Source organism: Sphaerodactylus townsendi, linkage group LG01 (assembly GCF_021028975.2).
Source record: "Sphaerodactylus townsendi isolate TG3544 linkage group LG01, MPM_Stown_v2.3, whole genome shotgun sequence".
Taxonomy (NCBI): domain Eukaryota; kingdom Metazoa; phylum Chordata; class Lepidosauria; order Squamata; family Sphaerodactylidae; genus Sphaerodactylus; species Sphaerodactylus townsendi.
This window is the reverse complement of record NC_059425.1, coordinates 90,856,938-90,874,488: the sequence shown is the minus strand read 5'-3', so window position 1 is coordinate 90,874,488 and position 17,551 is coordinate 90,856,938. Positions and strand designations below refer to the sequence as shown.

General features: G+C 44.9%; 1 protein-coding gene across 1 annotated transcript in view; it reads right to left on the bottom strand.

Moving 5' to 3' along the window:
- Window positions 1-17,551, bottom strand: part of RPS6KA2 (ribosomal protein S6 kinase A2) — a 127,465-nt gene that overhangs the window by 40,699 nt on the left and 69,215 nt on the right. The window contains exons 5-7 of the mRNA XM_048487509.1: window positions 14,246-14,325; window positions 3,120-3,226; window positions 2,388-2,425 (exon numbers count right to left, since the gene is read on the bottom strand). Of these exons, the coding sequence (XP_048343466.1) occupies window positions 2,388-2,425; window positions 3,120-3,226; window positions 14,246-14,325 (225 nt within the window). The remainder of the gene's footprint in view (window positions 1-2,387; window positions 2,426-3,119; window positions 3,227-14,245; window positions 14,326-17,551) is intronic.

Here is a 17,551-nt window from a genome sequence, read left to right as displayed (position 1 = left end):
TTTTTTAAAAAAAACTATGTTCAAAGTGATGTTTTTTTTAAAAAAATCAAAATTAAAAAGCAGAAATCATACAGGAAATTTGTGAGGCTAAAATTCAAGTACTTTCCACCTTTTAAAATGTTAAGCACTACTAAAATTAGGTACAGGAACAACACACAGCTCTGGAATATATATTCTTATCTGCAACAGAAACACAATCATTATTTATTTTGAATATGTATATGCCACCTCTTCAGAGGCTGCTGAAGACAGCTGACAAAGGTCTATTATGCATAGAATGCTTATGTCAGAGCTCTTAACTGTGCACTGGGGCTGTACTTTGCTCTCCTCATGTTCCTCTGTTTACATGCAAGGAGGCATTCATTGCCTGCCCCACAGCTGCTTATTTAAGTCTCAATGGATCTCTGTTTTTCCTGGTTCTCTTAACTCTACCCATCAACTTCCTCTTAAAGGCAGACATCTCATCACACCCAGTAGTTACAAGACAAAGGGCTTTGTTTAAGCCATTTAAATTGCAGTTTTATCGATATTCTAGCACCTTTCCCAAAGTAACCCTCCCAAAAGAATTCTGCTGAAGGAAACAAGTCCTAGAACTGTTATCTCTCCCCCATTACACAGACACACACACTTCCTGCTTTTCAAATACGATAACAGTGATTTTGCAGTGCTTCTTTGTTTATATCGATATATACCATTATAATAAATAACAAAAATTGAAGTAATAACAAATCTGAAAAGGGTGAAGAGGAGAGGGGTGCATGCAGAGGCGTATTGGGGGGAAATAGTGCCCAGATACAACCCCTTCTCTGGGGCCCCCTGCACTTGGGGTGGGGCTCAGAGGTGGGGCTGCCCACTGCTGAGCCCTGCCCCTGGCCTCCATGCAGGCCAAGCCCCACCCCCCAGCCTCCATGTAGGCCAGCAGGGCCTGGGGAAGGCCTGGGGAGGCCTGCCTGAAGGCTGAGGGTGGGGCTCAGGGGGGCAGGGCTGCCTGCCACTGAGCTGCACCCCCGGCCTTCATGCAGGCCAAGCCCTGCCCCCCCAGCCTCCATGTAGGTCCACAGGGCCTGGGGAGGGCCTGAGGAGGTCTTCACTAAGGTTGGGGGGACAGGGGTCAATGGTGTGTGGCTGGGGCGCACACCTTTTGGTCATGTGGGGAGGCACCTGGCACTCCCTTATGTGACCAAAAGGAGTGCACCCAGGGACATGTCCCTATAGGTAGTACGCCTCTGGGTGCATGGGAGTGGGAGGGAGCGGGAGGAGATGGTGGTGGGCGGAAGAAAGATGGTCAGGGCCAAGCTATGCTCACTGGCAAATCTCCCACACTCTGGCAGTGAAAAAAATTAATCATGATTAAAGTGGTGTTGATTGGCACAGAAAGACTGGCAACTGAAAGTGGGGCTCAGGGAAGTACATCTGTACAAGAAATCTTGCTGTGACGGATATTCGCTCCTGCCATGCAGCAGACACCTACTGCATAATGAGCCAAAATAAAATAATTAAAAATTAAAAACCTGTAATGAACAAGCCCTTAAAACCCAGAGCATAAAACATCATAAAACCCCAAAGCACAAACATTTTGCAGACTACAGGGTCCTAATAACAGTCCTTAGGCTAGAAACAGATTGTAACCACAAGTTAAAAAAGATCAGACACTCAATTTAAAATCTGGGTAAAAAGAAATAGGCCTGGTGCCTAAAAGAAAGGAACGGAGACACCTATCTCCAGTTGCCAATTTCCTCACTTCTGCAGGGTTTGAAGAACAGGCCATGCTTCAATGGTACTACAGCATCTACTCTCATGCAGACGTTCCCAGGTTCAATCCCTGGCATCGGCAGTTAAAAACTTGGTTGGTGATGTGAAAGGGCCTGGGGAGCGCCTGTCTGTCACAGCAGGCAGTACTCTGCTAAACAAATAGTTTGACTCAGTATAAGGCAGCAACACGTGTTCACAGTTTATGAAGGTTTTTAATTCAGCTAAACCTGGAGAAGCCCTGCAACAACGCTCAAGGTTGAAATTTGGTGAGTTTCCAGCAAGAGGGAATTCTGTAAGCCAGAGGCAGTGCCAACAAATGTCTATGTTTGTTGTTGTTGTTGTTGTTGTTGTTGTTGTTGTTGTTGCTATTATTATAGTATACTGTCCACCCCCAAAGGGCTCATGGTCTTGCTGTCTGAATCTGATATCATCAAGGTGGCACCCATGAAAAGTTTTGGATACATAGAAAGAAGCTTATGTCTAGTTTAAGCCATTTAGGGCTTTGTAACTAGAACTTTGAATGTACAAAAGAGAACAGGTATCCAGCACAGACGGTGATTCTAGGGTCCCATCCCTGTCAGAGAAGTACATGATGGGCAGAATGTAATAGTGGAAAACTTCTATATGCTACATACCTGTAATCTTAATATGTCCCTCTTCATCTAGAAGAATGCTAGAGAAAATACAGCAAAAAAATTAGGACAGATGTCAGATGTTTTGAGCAAAGAGGGACAGAACTATATCTATTCAAGACAACAAATGAAACAGCATATTCTGCAAGGATATAAACATCATAAATATTCAGTAACAACTTAAAGTCAATATTTCATTAAAATACACAGTTGAACATTAATCTACACAGTTCAAAATCTATTCATGCAGCTAAAATGGAGGCCAAACAGTTTACCCTCCAGCAAATGCCTTCTTACAGGCTTATGGGCCTTCTTTAAAGTGGCAAGTTAAGAAACAGCAGGGGAATGGACCAAACTCAGAGAAAGCCCCTGACCAAACTATAGCTAAACAGACCTCCAAGGTGAGGGTTCCAGTAGAAGAACACTGTCTAACAACCAGGCAGCAGTTACTACTGGGTAATTTATCTTTTTTATTGTCTCCTGATAGTTATCTCTTAAACTAATCTGGGAAGACGGGCTAAACAAATGATTTCAAAATATATAAATCCCTTTTTAGCATGTGGTCTCTCTAATACCATTCTCTCCTCTCCGTATTGTGCCCATAATCTAAACCTTCACAGAGACTCCCCAAGATAGTCCAATAAATGAGATTTTATATTCTTTGAAACATCAATTGTGTGAGGAAATTGGTACAGTCTTTCACAGGTACTTAATTGAAAAGTGTTGCAAACTTACTTTTCTGGTTTCAAATCCCTGTAAATTATACCAAGTCCATGAAGATGATCTAAAGCCAAGGCCAGCTCAGCTAAGTAGAACTTGACATCTTCTTCTGTAAACATTACCTAAGAAGAAACAGAAAACTAGATTGTTTAATTTATGAATGTACATTTGTTTATTGCTTTTCCTACGGGAAACAATGATAATACATTGGTCCAACATATACTACAACTAAACAGAAAGTTATTATTTACATGGAATGGAAATTATCAGTGTAGATAAACTTATCTGTAGCCTGAAGTTCTGTAATTCTAGAAGATCTCCAGGCCCAGTGACGTAGGTATAGATTTTGGGGAGGATTTTGGGGGGTCACACCCCACCCACCCTGGGGGCGTGGCCATGCCTCCCCAAGCCCTGCCCCTGGCCTCAGTGCTTATAAAACAGCTCTCCCAGGCCAGGGATGGCAGACTCCTCTGCCCCACATGCCCTGCCCCCTCACCAGCTGGGCTCCCTTCCCTCCAGGCAGAGGTGTAGCTAGGGAAAATGGAGCCCCTGTGCAAAATCTGAGTTTGCCCCCCCCCCCATGGGCAGACGCTGTGATGCTGGAATCCACCCCCCAAAAGCATCACTTTCAATGGTGTTTAAACTAGGGAGCCCAGATTCTCCTTTTAAATCCATGCCGAAGGGGGTGGATTTAAAAGGAGAATCTGGGGAAATTGGGGGGGGTGCCTGCTGTCAGGGGTGCAATTGTTAATCTAGCAGCACCAATATTTCAGAGTATCTTTAGGAGACTCTCCTGATAATACAACCCAGGTTTGGTGAAGTTTGGTTCAGGGGGTCCAAAGTTATGGACTCTCAAAGATCTAGCCCCCATCTTCTACTAGCTCCCATTGGAAACAATGGGGATTGGGGCACCCCTTTCGGGGATCCATAACTTTGGACCCTTTGAACCAAATCCCTGAATTTAGGCTGCTAGCCTAAAAACTGCGCCCCCTGCAGGCCCAAAACTGAAAAAAACATTTTAAAAATACCAAAAAACCACAAATGGGGGGCAGAGCTTTGGACATGTAATGGGGGGTTGAACCCGAGAACTCCCCCTTACCAACATCCTTGTTCAGCCCCCCCCTGAAAGTTACCGACCATATAAACCCAAAAAAAAATTTTTTTGTTTTTTTTTCCAAAAATCAAAGAACTAGGAGTGAGATCCAATTATATCTTTAGTGTTGCCAGCTGGAGGTTGGGAAATTCCTAGAGATGCTATGAGTAGAGCCCAGGATAGGCAGAGTGTAGGGAGATGAGGGACCTCAACTGGGTATAATGCTATACAGTTCACCTTCCAAAACAGTCATTTTTTTTATAGGGGAACTATCTGTGTAATCTGAAAATCAGCTGTAATTCTAGGAGATCTCCAGGTTCCACCTAAAAGTTAGCAACCTTATATACCCACACACTTATTTTTTTTATCGTAGAAAAAGTAAGGGAGAGGATGGCAGAAAAAAGAATGCTTTGGGTTTTGATCATAAGGCCTCTTCTCTGTATACTTGAACTTAAACAGATTAGGTGGTGCTGGATAGGGATTTTGGGGATTTTAAGTATCAAGTCTGATTGAGTGTTTCTGGAGAATTTGAAAACCGGCACACTATTTTGTGCTATTTTGGCCTTTGGATTTTTCTTTGGACATCTCTGTCCATCAAAAACAGAAAATATCAAGTAGTAGGAATGATTTCAAATAGCCATGACAACAAAAGACACACGTTTCAAAAATCAGCTAACATTTCATACCATGTTCTTTAAAATCTGTTATTTCTGTGCTTCAATGGTATGCATAATGTCAATCCACCCAGTTTTATGTTTATCGAGGATTTATCTTCTACATGCTAACAAGCGTTGATCTCTTTTCCTTTCTCATTACTTAAATAACAATGGATAAATCTGTCAAGGAAGCAGCAACCAGAAGAGACCTACTTTTAAAAAGTATTTTGAGAAATCTTGTTACTTTTAATCTGCTGCTTGGCTAGTGACATTCCATACAGGAAGGCAAAGATTTTATTTTTGTATTCTGGGAAGGGTGGTAGGATGACTGCATATTAACACTTTTATGACCCAAGTTGCACTGAAAGCATCAGGAGAGAACTGAGAGGCAGTTCATCTGCGGTCAAGGAAATTACTCCCCAGGAGAGACTTAAAGTCTATCTGCTCTGAGGCAACAGCTTCAGCCACTTGCTGTAGGTGCAGCTGTTAATGAAAATTTAGCAGTGGCTGCAACTTACCCAGAAAGAAGACTCTAAAATGCTGCATATGCAGGTGTGAGAAAGAACACTGTACTGTTAGCAATGGATGATGCCAACTGTATGTACTTTATTCGCCTTCTACTAGTGGTCTCAGGTCATTATGACATCCTTAACTTTCCTACTCATGGGTACAAGAGGAATTAATTTGGGATTATTTACATATTAATCTCTACTTGTAGCAGTCTCTTGAAACATGTGTCCTATTTGTGCAGTCATATGGTGTGTACATTAGCATTTGCTACAGGCATTTAAACATGACTCCCCACTGTATAGATTGCCTGCATGGATTAAAGGTTTTCAGCAGCAGCAACCATGGGCAATATGTCAGTCAGCCCTTGGAAGCCAAAGAAAGAATGTATCAGATCCAATACAGAAGGGAAAGAATGTCAGAATTAGAGAGTGACAGCACTTCCCTGATATTAATCACTGCTTGAATGTGTTTGGATGAAAAAAGGTACAAGTTAAGGCTGGAACAGAGCATAATCTGAAATCTATTTAAAAGTTAATGTCAAGCTTGGAACTAAAAGTTTAGTTTTGCAAAATTTGAAAATGAACAGAATTACCACCTGTTAGGTCCAGCAAAGCAACATCATTTGAACAGTATTTTTTTGCTTAAGTAGAAGCTTTTGAACCAAAAGTCAACATAAGAGGTATCATCTAACAATTTTGGAAGTCAGAAATTTCTATTTCACCAGTGGAAAACCAAGTACAATTTATTTCTCCAGCAGATGCCTAGATATACTTCAGTCCTTTTTTTCAGTGCTAAAATAAAAGATTTGACTGTGATTGAAATGTGAGTGAGCTGGCCAGTGAGCTCCAGTTCAGATACTAATGAATATTTTAGCAACAGGCATGAATTCTACCTCCAGCTGTTCCATTGCTCTGCAAATGGTGCTTTGATAACCATTCTTCACATCAGAGGCTGACTCACTGATGTGACTTTCCAGAAATCAGAACTTGTTTGCCACACTTCCTTCCTAAGGGTTGAACTATATACCATGTGTAACTCCATGATCCACATGACTTTTTAACATGCAACTGCCGGGGCTTCAGCGGTTAGAGTTTGGAGAAGTGACTAACATTCTGATTAAAAGGGCAAAAGGTAAATGTTTATTAGGAACTACATTTAGGGGAGTTAAGAGGGAAAGATACAGTGGTGGGATTCAGCAGGTTCGCGCTACTTCGGCAGAACTGGTTGTTAAAATGGTGCTGGTAAACAACCAGTTGTTAAATTATTTGAATCCCACCACCGGAAAGATAGCATGTTGCCATCTTGCTAGCTAGGAAGAGTCTCTGCTTTGACTTCTGAGAAGAAGCAGAATATTAGATCTGAGAGTATCAGTCTAAGGACAGACAAGAAGTGATACAAAAGGACGGAGGGGCCACTAACTGTAGGGGTGAGCCCGCGAACCCAGCAGAACCGTAGAAAGAGCACCTGGAATGCCGGTGCCAGCTACGGCCTTCTGGGCGCACACGCTCCCCCAACCCCCGCTCCCCCGTGAGTCATGGGTCATGAACTGCCTGACTCGTGGTCACCAGGTGTCCCATACAAAGGGACAAAAGGGCCCTTGCCCTCAGGTGAGGATTAGACCCAGACGCGGATGCTTCCTCTCCTGCACGTAGCAGCCCGATGAGATCATGCATCACATGATGATCTCCCATTCTCCCGCTCTCCCAACCTCCCGCTCTCCCGCCTGTCCGACCCCTTTACACGCCCCTAGTGAAACCCTAATAAAAGGTGCAAGGGACGAGCACACGGCAGAGTTGCCAGGATCACGGGATCCCGCGCTTCCTGTTGCTGGCTCTCTCCACCAGATGATATCTCCATGTCTCGTCTCTTCCTTGCGACTTCGCGGGCATGACTTCAACTAACTTCACAGCCCTCTCTAGCTGACCACTTGCCTGCCCCTGTTGGGTCTTCTTCTCAGTTCCTTCACACACTAGACATTGCTACATCCAACACCCCTTCTCAAGGTGTAGTGTGTAAAGTCCATAAGATTCATCTTCTTACATAGACTTTCAAACTTCTCTCCAGGTAAGGGCTTAGTGAACGTATCTGCAACTATTTCTTCTGTAAGACAGTACTGCAAATCAACAAGCCCATCTTTGCGCACTTTTGCAAATAAGTTGCTGTACTAATGGCCTCTGCCAAGTATTGATCTAGCAGTTTGAACTCAAACAACATGCATCTGGCCATTTCAGTACAAGATCTATTTTTTCTTTCAGTAGTCAATTCATGTTCTATCCCATATTCAGACAGTAATGCTTTTGTTTCATTTGAACAACAGTCTCCCCCACTGTCTGAGCGTATGGCCACTGGGTTCCTTTCTAATCTTTTTTTAAGTAATGCGAGGTAATCCTTAAATTTGTTCAGAACTTTGCTTTTATGTCTGAAGAAATACATTATAGTATATTTTGAAAATTCAAATATTTGAATGGGTTAAAAATCCCTACTGAACAAGAGTAATTGTAGAAGATCTGGAATTTGGGCCCAGATGAATAACCACAGGACACGTCTTGGAATTAAAATGGGCCACAGCCCTTTTTATTGGGGCAGAAGCTGGGCAAGCAAGAGGAGCACATCTGAACAGCCGGTCAGCACCCCTGGCTGAACCCTGGCACCAACCCCAATCCATATTGGGGAGGACAGAAAAGGTGCTGGGCCACCTGGGCGCCCACCCTCTGTGGCCCCCTTCCTGCTGGGGTGTCGGGCTCGATTGCAGAGGCCTCCGTGGCATGACCCCGCCCCACCCCAAGCCTCTTATGGAGGCCCCCAACCGCGGGGAGGTCCGGTGAACAAGCTCGGCCTCCCCATAAGGATGCACTCCTCTGCCTAAACCGCCAAGGCTGTGACAAAATAAGTAGCAAAAAACCCTGCCCAAATAGGGAGGGAGGGAGGGAGGGTGGGTCAGTTTGCTTGAGGAGTTGAAGAAGGCCAGAGCAACCGCATACTGCCTAATATATAGGGAGCGTACTCCACCCCTTGCACTTACACGCCAATGCAATCAGGCCAGGTGTGGCTCAACTGCCCAATCGGCCCAGGGCACGCATGCTCACTACTCTGGAATGCACCATGTGGCCTGCCCTCTGTCACAATTATGGCCTAGTTGACTCTAGTGTTGTTATTTGTTAACAACTGCAAAATTGACCATTTCAGATTCAATGTAAAACAGATTGTCTCAGGGCAACCCAGGGTGCCCAAAACAGAATGGCATGTCAAAGTATACCCACCTGATATACCTACAGTTTTGAACTGTACAGCTTTGAGGCTATGCCACCCTCACTGCTCCTTGCCATCTGCTTGCTAGTTACCTCCTGCCTCTGCTCGCGCCTGCTTCCTCACCCCACCAGCCACAGTCATGCCCACCTGGGAGGGTGTCAGGCCAGCACGAGAGAGAGACACACAGAAAGGGGGGTCCCCAGTCATCTCCCTGGGGTGGCCTCTTGTCCCCACTCCCAGTCTCTTCATGGCAGCGCCTGATAGGAAATGAAAGTCACACAGGGCCAACACAGCAGTCTTCAGCTGCTGTGGCAGCGGGGACAATGTTGGGAGAGCAGCAGTCATTGATACAGTTTCAAAGATATCTCATTTAAAACAAAGAAAGAAGAAGAAGAAGAAGAAGAAGAAGAAGAAGAAGAAGAAGAAGAAGAAGAAGAAGAAGAAGAAGAAGAAGAAGAAGAAGAAGAAGAAGAAGAAGAAGAAGAAGAAGAAGAAGAAGAAGAAGAGGAGTTTGGATTTATATCCCCCCTTTCTCTCCTGCAGGAAACTCAAAGGGGCTTACAATCTCCTTGCCCTTCCCCCCTCACAACAAACACCCTGTGAGGTAGGTGGAGCTGAGAGAGCTCTGAGAAGCTGTGACTAGCTCAAGGTCACCCAGCTGGCGTGTGTGGGAGTGCACAGGCTAATCTGAATTCCCCAGATAAGCCTCCACAGCTCAGGTGGCAGAACTGGGAATCAAACCCGGTTCCTCCAGATTAGATACACGTGCTCTTAACCTCCTACGCCACTGCTGCTCCTCCAAATAACACTTGTGTGGGATCACCAGGAAAAACTATTAATGAACTTCATACAATGAAAGGATGTGCAGATGAGCTGCAAGCAGAGGAAACTTTGTGGGGACATTCTGCAAATGGCAGCAGCACGGAGTCTCCTGAAGAGAGCAGAAAAGGGCAGGCACGAGCTGCAGAGAAACCGAAAGTGAGAGTTGAGAGGGATGTGGGAAAAAGAAAACACTTTCCCTGCCAGCACTTTATTAATCCAAGATATGTGGACAAAAAATGAATCTTTTAAAAACATCTGCGCAATGTTTTATTTGTGCTGTGCAGAAGGGCCATGGTGTCTGTTGTGAGAAGAGGAAAGGAGTTTGTAAGGCCCATTGAGTCTCCCTACAGGAGAGAAAAGGGGATTTAAATCCAAACTCTTCTTCTTCTGAATATATTTCACTCATCCATGAGAAATTACACCAACAAATTCTATTATATTGTGTCGTATTGACTGTCAACTCATATCACAAAGGGAGACTATTCCAGTATCATTCTGTCTTAGATTGTTATATTGGTGTAGTCATTATGTTTTGTTGTACAAAGTAAATCTTTGTGTGGCCATATGAATCATGGAGCAGTCATTAATTAGTGCCAGAGATCGTCCCAGCCTATTTTGACAGCAAACCACCTGGAGAAACTATGACCTGCAGAATTGGAGGATGCTGAAAATTATTTTTCCTGTCAGATTATAGGTAGTGTGTATAAGGAAAGCCCAAAGAAAAGCAATTTGTGGGACCTGATGTAGCTTTTTTGGACTAGCATTACTGGACTTTGCCCTTGCTTCTGTACCCTTGTAATGCTTATTCATCACGCACACTATAGGTCTTTCACACAGTCTCTTTTCAGAAGACTGTTTACTCAGAATGGGAAAGTGCAATAATATGACAAATGAAAAAGAAGAGTTTAGGTTTATACCCCCCACCCCCTCTCCTTTAAGGAGATTCAAAGTGCCTTCCAAACTCCTTTCTTTTCTTGTGAGGTAGGTGCAGAGGCGTATCGAGGGAAAATGTAGCCAGGCACAAAATCTGAATTTTCTGCCCCCGTCCCTCCCCCGTATGGGCAGCTGCCCTCTCCCACCATGACCAAACAACTTTTTTTGCACCAGTGTATACAGTGTATGGACCTGGGGGGGGGGGAGGAGAAGGGGTTTCGCTACTGGCTTGCTGCTTCCCACAAACTGCACTGCCTGGTTTGGGTCAGGTTGCCAACTCTGGGTTGGGAAATATCTGGAGATTTGGAGATGGAGGCTGGAAAGGGCAAGGTTAGACAAGAAACCAAAGCTTGGTACAGTGCCAGAGAGTCCACCTTCTAAAGAAGCCATTTTCTCCAGGGGAGCTCACTTCTGCTATCTGGTGATGGTATTTGGGAGGGGTGTCTCTAGGCCCCACCTGGAGGTTGGCAACCTAGAAAAACAACCGTAGCCTTAAAAGGAGCTCGGATCAGCACCCAGGTGAGGGAGAGGCCTTCCCCTTGGGCCTCCAACTTGCCGGGCCTAACACGTTCCAGAATCCTGGCTCCTGGGGGAGGGGGCGGGGAAGCCCCACTTTCTCCTGAGTTCTCCTGCATGCAAAGTGGAGGTAGCAGCAGCTACATGCCTCTCTGCCCACTGGACCCCGAAGCAGCAGCCAGTGTGCCCCGCACTTCTTGGCACCGCAGGTCTTCCAGGCGCACCTCTGAAGAAGCACCACACCTCTCCTACACCTGCCACACCACCCCCATCTCCCCCTCGCCCTCCCAGGATGCTTGGCCTATGACTCACAGCATTAGCTGTCTAGTCTGGGGCTGCCTCTGGAGTGGCTTCCTCTGCAGTGCCACGGGCCAAACCAGGAGAGCTTTACTTCTCCTGGTTTGCAAGGAACCAGGAAAGACCCAAGGTGTGTGTGTGTGGGGGGGTGATTTTCCACCCCCCCAATGTGACTAAATGATCTTTGTCTGGAGACAATTGACCCCATATGTTCCCCTGGGCAGTACACCCCTGGGTAGATGGGGCTGAGAGATTTCTGAGGGAACTGTGATTGGCCCAAAGTTACCTAGCTGGAATGTAGGAGTGGGAAAACTAATCTGCTTCACCAGATAAAACTCTGCCATTCATGTGAAGGAGCAGGGAATTAAACCTGATCCTGCTCTTAACTATTACATCTAATGAGGGTCAGATACTATTGCTAGTGCATCTATAATTAGTATTTTGTGGTGCTACTGTTTGCATTGCTTTTCTAATAGGTTTGTCATTATGTTTATCTTCTGTGTTACACATCTTTAGCACATAAACAGGATTATATTTTGATATGTTTTAAGCTATCTGATTTTATTTTATTTTTAAGTATTTTACAGTGCAATGCAGAGGGGAAAGTCAAATCCCCCTTTGGATGTGGCACAGGCTTCCTTTAGCATGAATCCCTCTCTGGGGTACGTATGCTGGCGGATGGGCAAATCTGCTAATGCCTGGCCACTGTGGCATCCCACCATGATGCCTGGTCACATGTCAGCACTTGCACACCACCCCCAGCTACACTGGTGTTCCAGGGAGCATTCAGAGGGGCGGGGACAATCTTACTTGGCCTCCAGATCCCTTGTGGCCAACATATATCTGCGGAGCTGCCAGCGGAGGTACACCGTGATTTTTGAGGCATATCTCTCTTAGATTAGATTTCAGAAAATTAATTTAAAAAACAGTGAATGTTTTCAAAATCATTTATGGAAACATGAGATTTGTGCATAACAAATCTATGAGAAACAATAATGTAAATTATATCTACTTAATTTATATCGTGCTCAATTCTACAGGCTCAGAGAAAGACCTACAGCAGTTTTTCAGATGCATTCATTTTCTTAATGCACCGATGTGGACAGAATTCTGGCTGCAGTTCGACCTACTATTTGCCTTTTTGATCTGTACCCCTCCTGGCTAATTAAGTCCAGTGGGGAGGTACTGTGAGCCCCAAGGTGAAAATCATACATTACACCCTTGAGCAAGGAGATTTTCCAGGGTGGTTAAAAGAGGCAGTAATCCACCCACTCTTGAAAAGACCACCTTTATATCTGGACAATTATCGCCCAGAATCTTTCGTTCCTAGGCAAGGTAGTTGAGAGAGTGGTAGCGGAGCAGCTTCAGGTATTCTTGGATGAAGCAAAGGTGCTAGATCCCTTCCAGTCCAGCTTCTGTGCTGGTCATGGGACAGAGACTGTGCTGGTCGTTATCGTGGATGAGCTCCATTGCCAGCTGTATAGAGGCGGGTCGATGCTCCTAGTCATATTAGATCTGACTGCAGTGTTCAACATTGTCGATCATGACCTTTTGATCCACTGCCTTGCTAGAACTGGGATTTGGGGATCAGCCTTATCTTGGTTGACCTCCTTTCTCATTGACTGGGGGACGCGGGTAGCATCAGGGAGAGGGGTCACCATGCAGCATGAAACTGAATGTGGAGTGCCACAGGGGGTCATTCGCTCTGTCATATGCTATATGTGAACCCTTGCTCAGCCGGTACGGAGCTTTGGGCTTGGGTGTCATCAATATGCAGATGACACCCAGCTCATCCTCATGATGGACAGTCAGCCGGCCTCCGCCCCGAAGCTCTCCAGCACTGTCTAGAACCGTGGTGGCGAACCTTTGGCACTCCAGATGTTATGGACTACAATTCCCATCAGCCCCTGCCAGCATGGCCAATTGGCCATGCTGGCAGGGGCTGATGGGAATTGTAGTCCATAACATCTGGAGTGCCAAAGGTTCGCCACCACTGGTCTAGAAGCCATGGCAGTTTAGTTGAGAATGAGCAGACTGAAGCTGAATCCAGCAAAGACGGAGGTTCTTTGATTGGGTTGGGGGGAGAGGCCTACGGATTTCCAGTTGCCGACGCTAAATGGTGCAGAGTTACATCAGTCAATAAAGAGTCTGGGCGTGACCTTGGATTCCAGCCTTTCGATGGAGACCCAGGTCACCAGAACAGCCCAGACTGCCTTCTTTCATCTAAGGCAGGCACAGCAGCTGGCTCCATATCTTTCCAGGCTCGATCTAGCCACTGTAATCCATGCAACTGTCACTTTGAGAATAGACTACTGCAACTCGCTCTACCCAGGCTTACCTTTGTCTTTGATCTGGAAATTGAAACTCACATAGAATGCAGCCACAAGGCTGCTTACTGGGGCAGCCAGTCGGGATCATGTAACACCGATTCTTAAACATCTGCACTGGCTGCCAGTCAAGTTCCAGGTCATCTTCAAAGTTCTGGTATTGACCTTTAAGGACTTACATGGTTTCAGACCTGCATATCTTCATGACCACCTCTCCACATGTTGCCCTCTAAGGCCCCTTTGCTCATCCGTGTGGGGAGAACCTTTTGTCGGTCCCCAGCCCATGGGACATCCAGCTGACTTCAACTTGAGCCAGAGCTTTCTTTAGCACTGGCCTGGTGGAACAAATTACCATCTGAGGTTAGAGCCCTGTGGGAACTATCTTCATTCCACAGGGCTTGAAAAACCTGGTTGTTTCACCAGGTCTTTTCCAACTAGCCAGCCAGCACCAACAGCTCCTCCTGGCCTCTGGAATGGGAGTGGGGGGTGGGGAGGAGAGAGGAGAGGAGAGGAGTAGGGATGAGATGGTTGGGTTTTTTAAAGTCGCCATCTGTTCTTTTATAATCTATTTATTAATCTATTGTTTTGGGATGTTGTAGGCGTTTTTATAGTTTTAATTTTTAATGTTATATTTGGATGTTTTATTGTGTTTTTAACTGTTGTAACCCACCCTGAGCCCTTTGTGATAGGGCAGGATTCAAATATGAATAAACAAACAAACAAATAAATAAGGTCTACCTCTTTGGAAAGTCTGGTGAAAAGGTCTCCTCCTCGCAGGAAATCTAGAATAAGATATAACTTTCCTTCTGTTTGAAATGCTGCAATAGAAAAAGATGGTAATGCCACATTTTTATAATAAAGATCTCTTCAAATAATTAATTTTTTCTACCCATGTTCTACTATTCTCTGATAAGGCTATTATGTTCTTGCTAACTGGAGATTATCCTTATATATTAGGAGCCTGTGCCACTGCAGTTAGAGGAATGGACCAGGAATAGAGAGATGGACGTTCAAATCCCTGCACATCATGAAACTCACCTTGTGATCTTGGAGCCTCTTCCTCTCTTGCTCTCCTTAATCTATTTCATAGGGTTTTTGTGAGGATGAAATGGAGGAAGAAAGAACCATATAAGACACTTGAGTTCTTTGCAGAAGGGGGCAAGATAAAAATGTAATAGAGAATATTTGAAATTGTTGCTTAGCTAAGGAGCCGTCCAAATGTAACTTTTGGAAGCACAACAGTGGCTTAAGTTTGTTAATTATTTTAAATTGTCCCTTACAGCAGAGATGTTAAACTAGCAGGCTCTGTACTGGTGGAAAGCAAAAGCAGTCCAGATGGGAAGCTGAGTTTTCACAACAATTACTAACCATTTGTTTTCCCTGAATTCCTGTGTTCACTTGCAAGCGTGATATGCTATTTCCTGCAGACTGTATCTGCAACAGATTGCCATCTGTGACCTTTGGCATACTAGCAGAATTAGAATGGATGTAAACATATAAATGTTCTTTTTGGAGAAGTGGACTGTTTGTTTCAATCTTAGTGGGACCCAGGTTCTTTGAAAGAGTGATCAGTGGGATGTAAGATATGAAAAATTGAGAACCACTGCCTTACAGCACATGGTCTAACCACAGATGTTTCTTATTTGCACACTACATTTTTATGGATATACAGGAGTGTGAATTATACTTCTTTAATCTGCAAAAATCCTTAATGATAGATGCTTAGGGTTCCCAGGTGCCTGCTAATGGTGGGCAGTCTCCCAGTACTTCCTGCTGCTGCCCACCAACCCTCAGCTGTTCGGTGGGAAAAAGCAGGCCAGCTTTTCTCCACCAAAGGGGAGGGGAGCAATCTGTGTCCTTGCACACTAACATCACCTCCGGAGCACTGTAAAGGGGCTGGCATTGCACTGGGGGACCCTCTATCACTCTCCCCAAAGAGCTAGAGCATCCCCCTGGTGCAATGCCAACTTGTAACCCTATATGTGCTGCAAAAGAAATATATTGGCTAGGATTGAAACCGCTTTTTGAACAACTGGCAGGAATGTCCAGTGTATTCTGACAAAATGTCTTCCTCTGAGATTATACAAATTCTCTGGTTTCAAAAGATGCTTCCTAAGACTTCCTTGAGAAATATCCTGTGTGAACTAAATATCTGAGGTCCAAATTAAACCTTATGGAAGGTATTTGTCCAAACTGTGGCCATTGTTGCCATTTTAGAAAAGAATTTGGCCATTGAAAAATGCAGCTAGAGTCCAATCTTGATTGGCCCTGCAGCACAGAGGCACTAGGTGATCTTGTCATCACTCCTTCCTTCCCAACATGCTGTAGTTCCCAGGAGGAGTCAAGAAATTAGGCATTTTCTGTTTCTTTTCCATTGGCCCTGGGCTGAGTGAGAAAAGGCACTGTAAATTTACAGAGAGAGTTCTGTAAATAAGTTATTCAAATAGTTGGAAATTTGTTCAAAGACAGAGGGTCATTTACCTCCCTTTTCCCCACTCTGGCCATTTTTGTCTGTATCTATCCATCTCCCCCTCCCCTAGACGACTGCTCCATCAAGGAGAAGTGGAGAAGTGGACAAATAAGTGCTTCCTTCCCTTGTCACTTTCTCACTGGACAAAGTCACAACAAATTGCTTTTAAATGCATGGGGAAGAGGGGTACCTGTAAGTTACCCAGAGACTGTTGAGAAAACTCACCAGAGACTGTTGAGAAAACTCAGCAATGAAGGAATAAGAGGGGAAGTCCTCCTATGGATTAAAAACTGGTTGAGAAACAGGAAACAAAGAGTGGGTGTAAATGGGAAGTTCTCACAATGGAGAGATGTCGGGAGTGGTGTCCCCCAAGGATCCGTTTTGGGACCAGTGCTCTTTAACCTATTCATAAATGACCTGGAAGTAGGGGTGGGTAGCGTGGTGGCCAAGTTTGCAGATGATACCAAATTATGTAGGGTGGTGAGGACCACAAAGGATTGCGAAGAGCTCCAAGCGGACCTTGATAAATTAGGTGAGTGGGCTCAGAAATGGCAAATGCAGTTCAATGTAGAAAAATGTAAAGTGATGCACATAGGGGCAAAAAATCCAAACTTCACATACGACGCTTGCAGGGGTCAGTGCTATCAGTCACAGACCAGGGAAAGGGATTTAGGCGCCTTAGCTGATAGTTCCATGGGAATGTCAACTCAATGCATGGCAGCTGTGAAAAAGGCAAACTCTATGCTGGGGATCATTAGAAAAGGAATTGATCATAAAACTGCAAAGATTGTCATGCCCTTATATAAAGCAGTGGTGCGACCGCACTTGGAGTACTGTGTCCAGTTCTATCGCCGTGATCTCAAAAAAGGATATTGAGGAGATAGGAAAAAGTGCAGAGAAGGGCAAATAAGGATGATTGAGGGACTGGAGCACCTTCCCTAAGTGAGGAGAGGCCTGCAGCGCTGGGGACTCTTTAGTTTGGAGAGGAGGCGGCTGAGGGGGGATGTGATTGAAGACTACAAAATTATGCATGGGGTAGAAAATGTTGACAGAGAGAAATTTTTCTCTCTTTCTCACAATACTAGAACCAGGGGGCATTCATTGAAAATGCTGGGGGGAAGAATTAGGACTAATAAAAGGAAACACTTCTTCACGCAACGTGTGATTGGTGTTTGGAATATGCTGCCACAGGAGGTGGTGATGGCCACTAACCTGGATAGCTTTAAAAGGGGCTTGGACAGATTGATGGAGGAGAAGTTGATTTATGGCTACCAATCTTGATCCTCTTTGCTCTGAGATTGCAAATGCCTTAACAGACCAGGTGATCGGGAGCAACAGCCGCAGAAGGCCATTGCGTTCACATCCTACATGTGAGCTCCCAAAGGCACCTGGTGGGCCACTGCGAGTAGCAGAGAGCTGGACTAGATGGACTTTGGTCTGATCCAGCTGGCTTGTTCTTATGTTCTTATGTTCTTAGGTTCCCCTAGTAGGCATACCAATGATTCTGGACTGACTTGGGCATTAAAGCTTCCCACATCCTTTTTCTTTTTTGATAAAGCAATCCTGGTAAACAT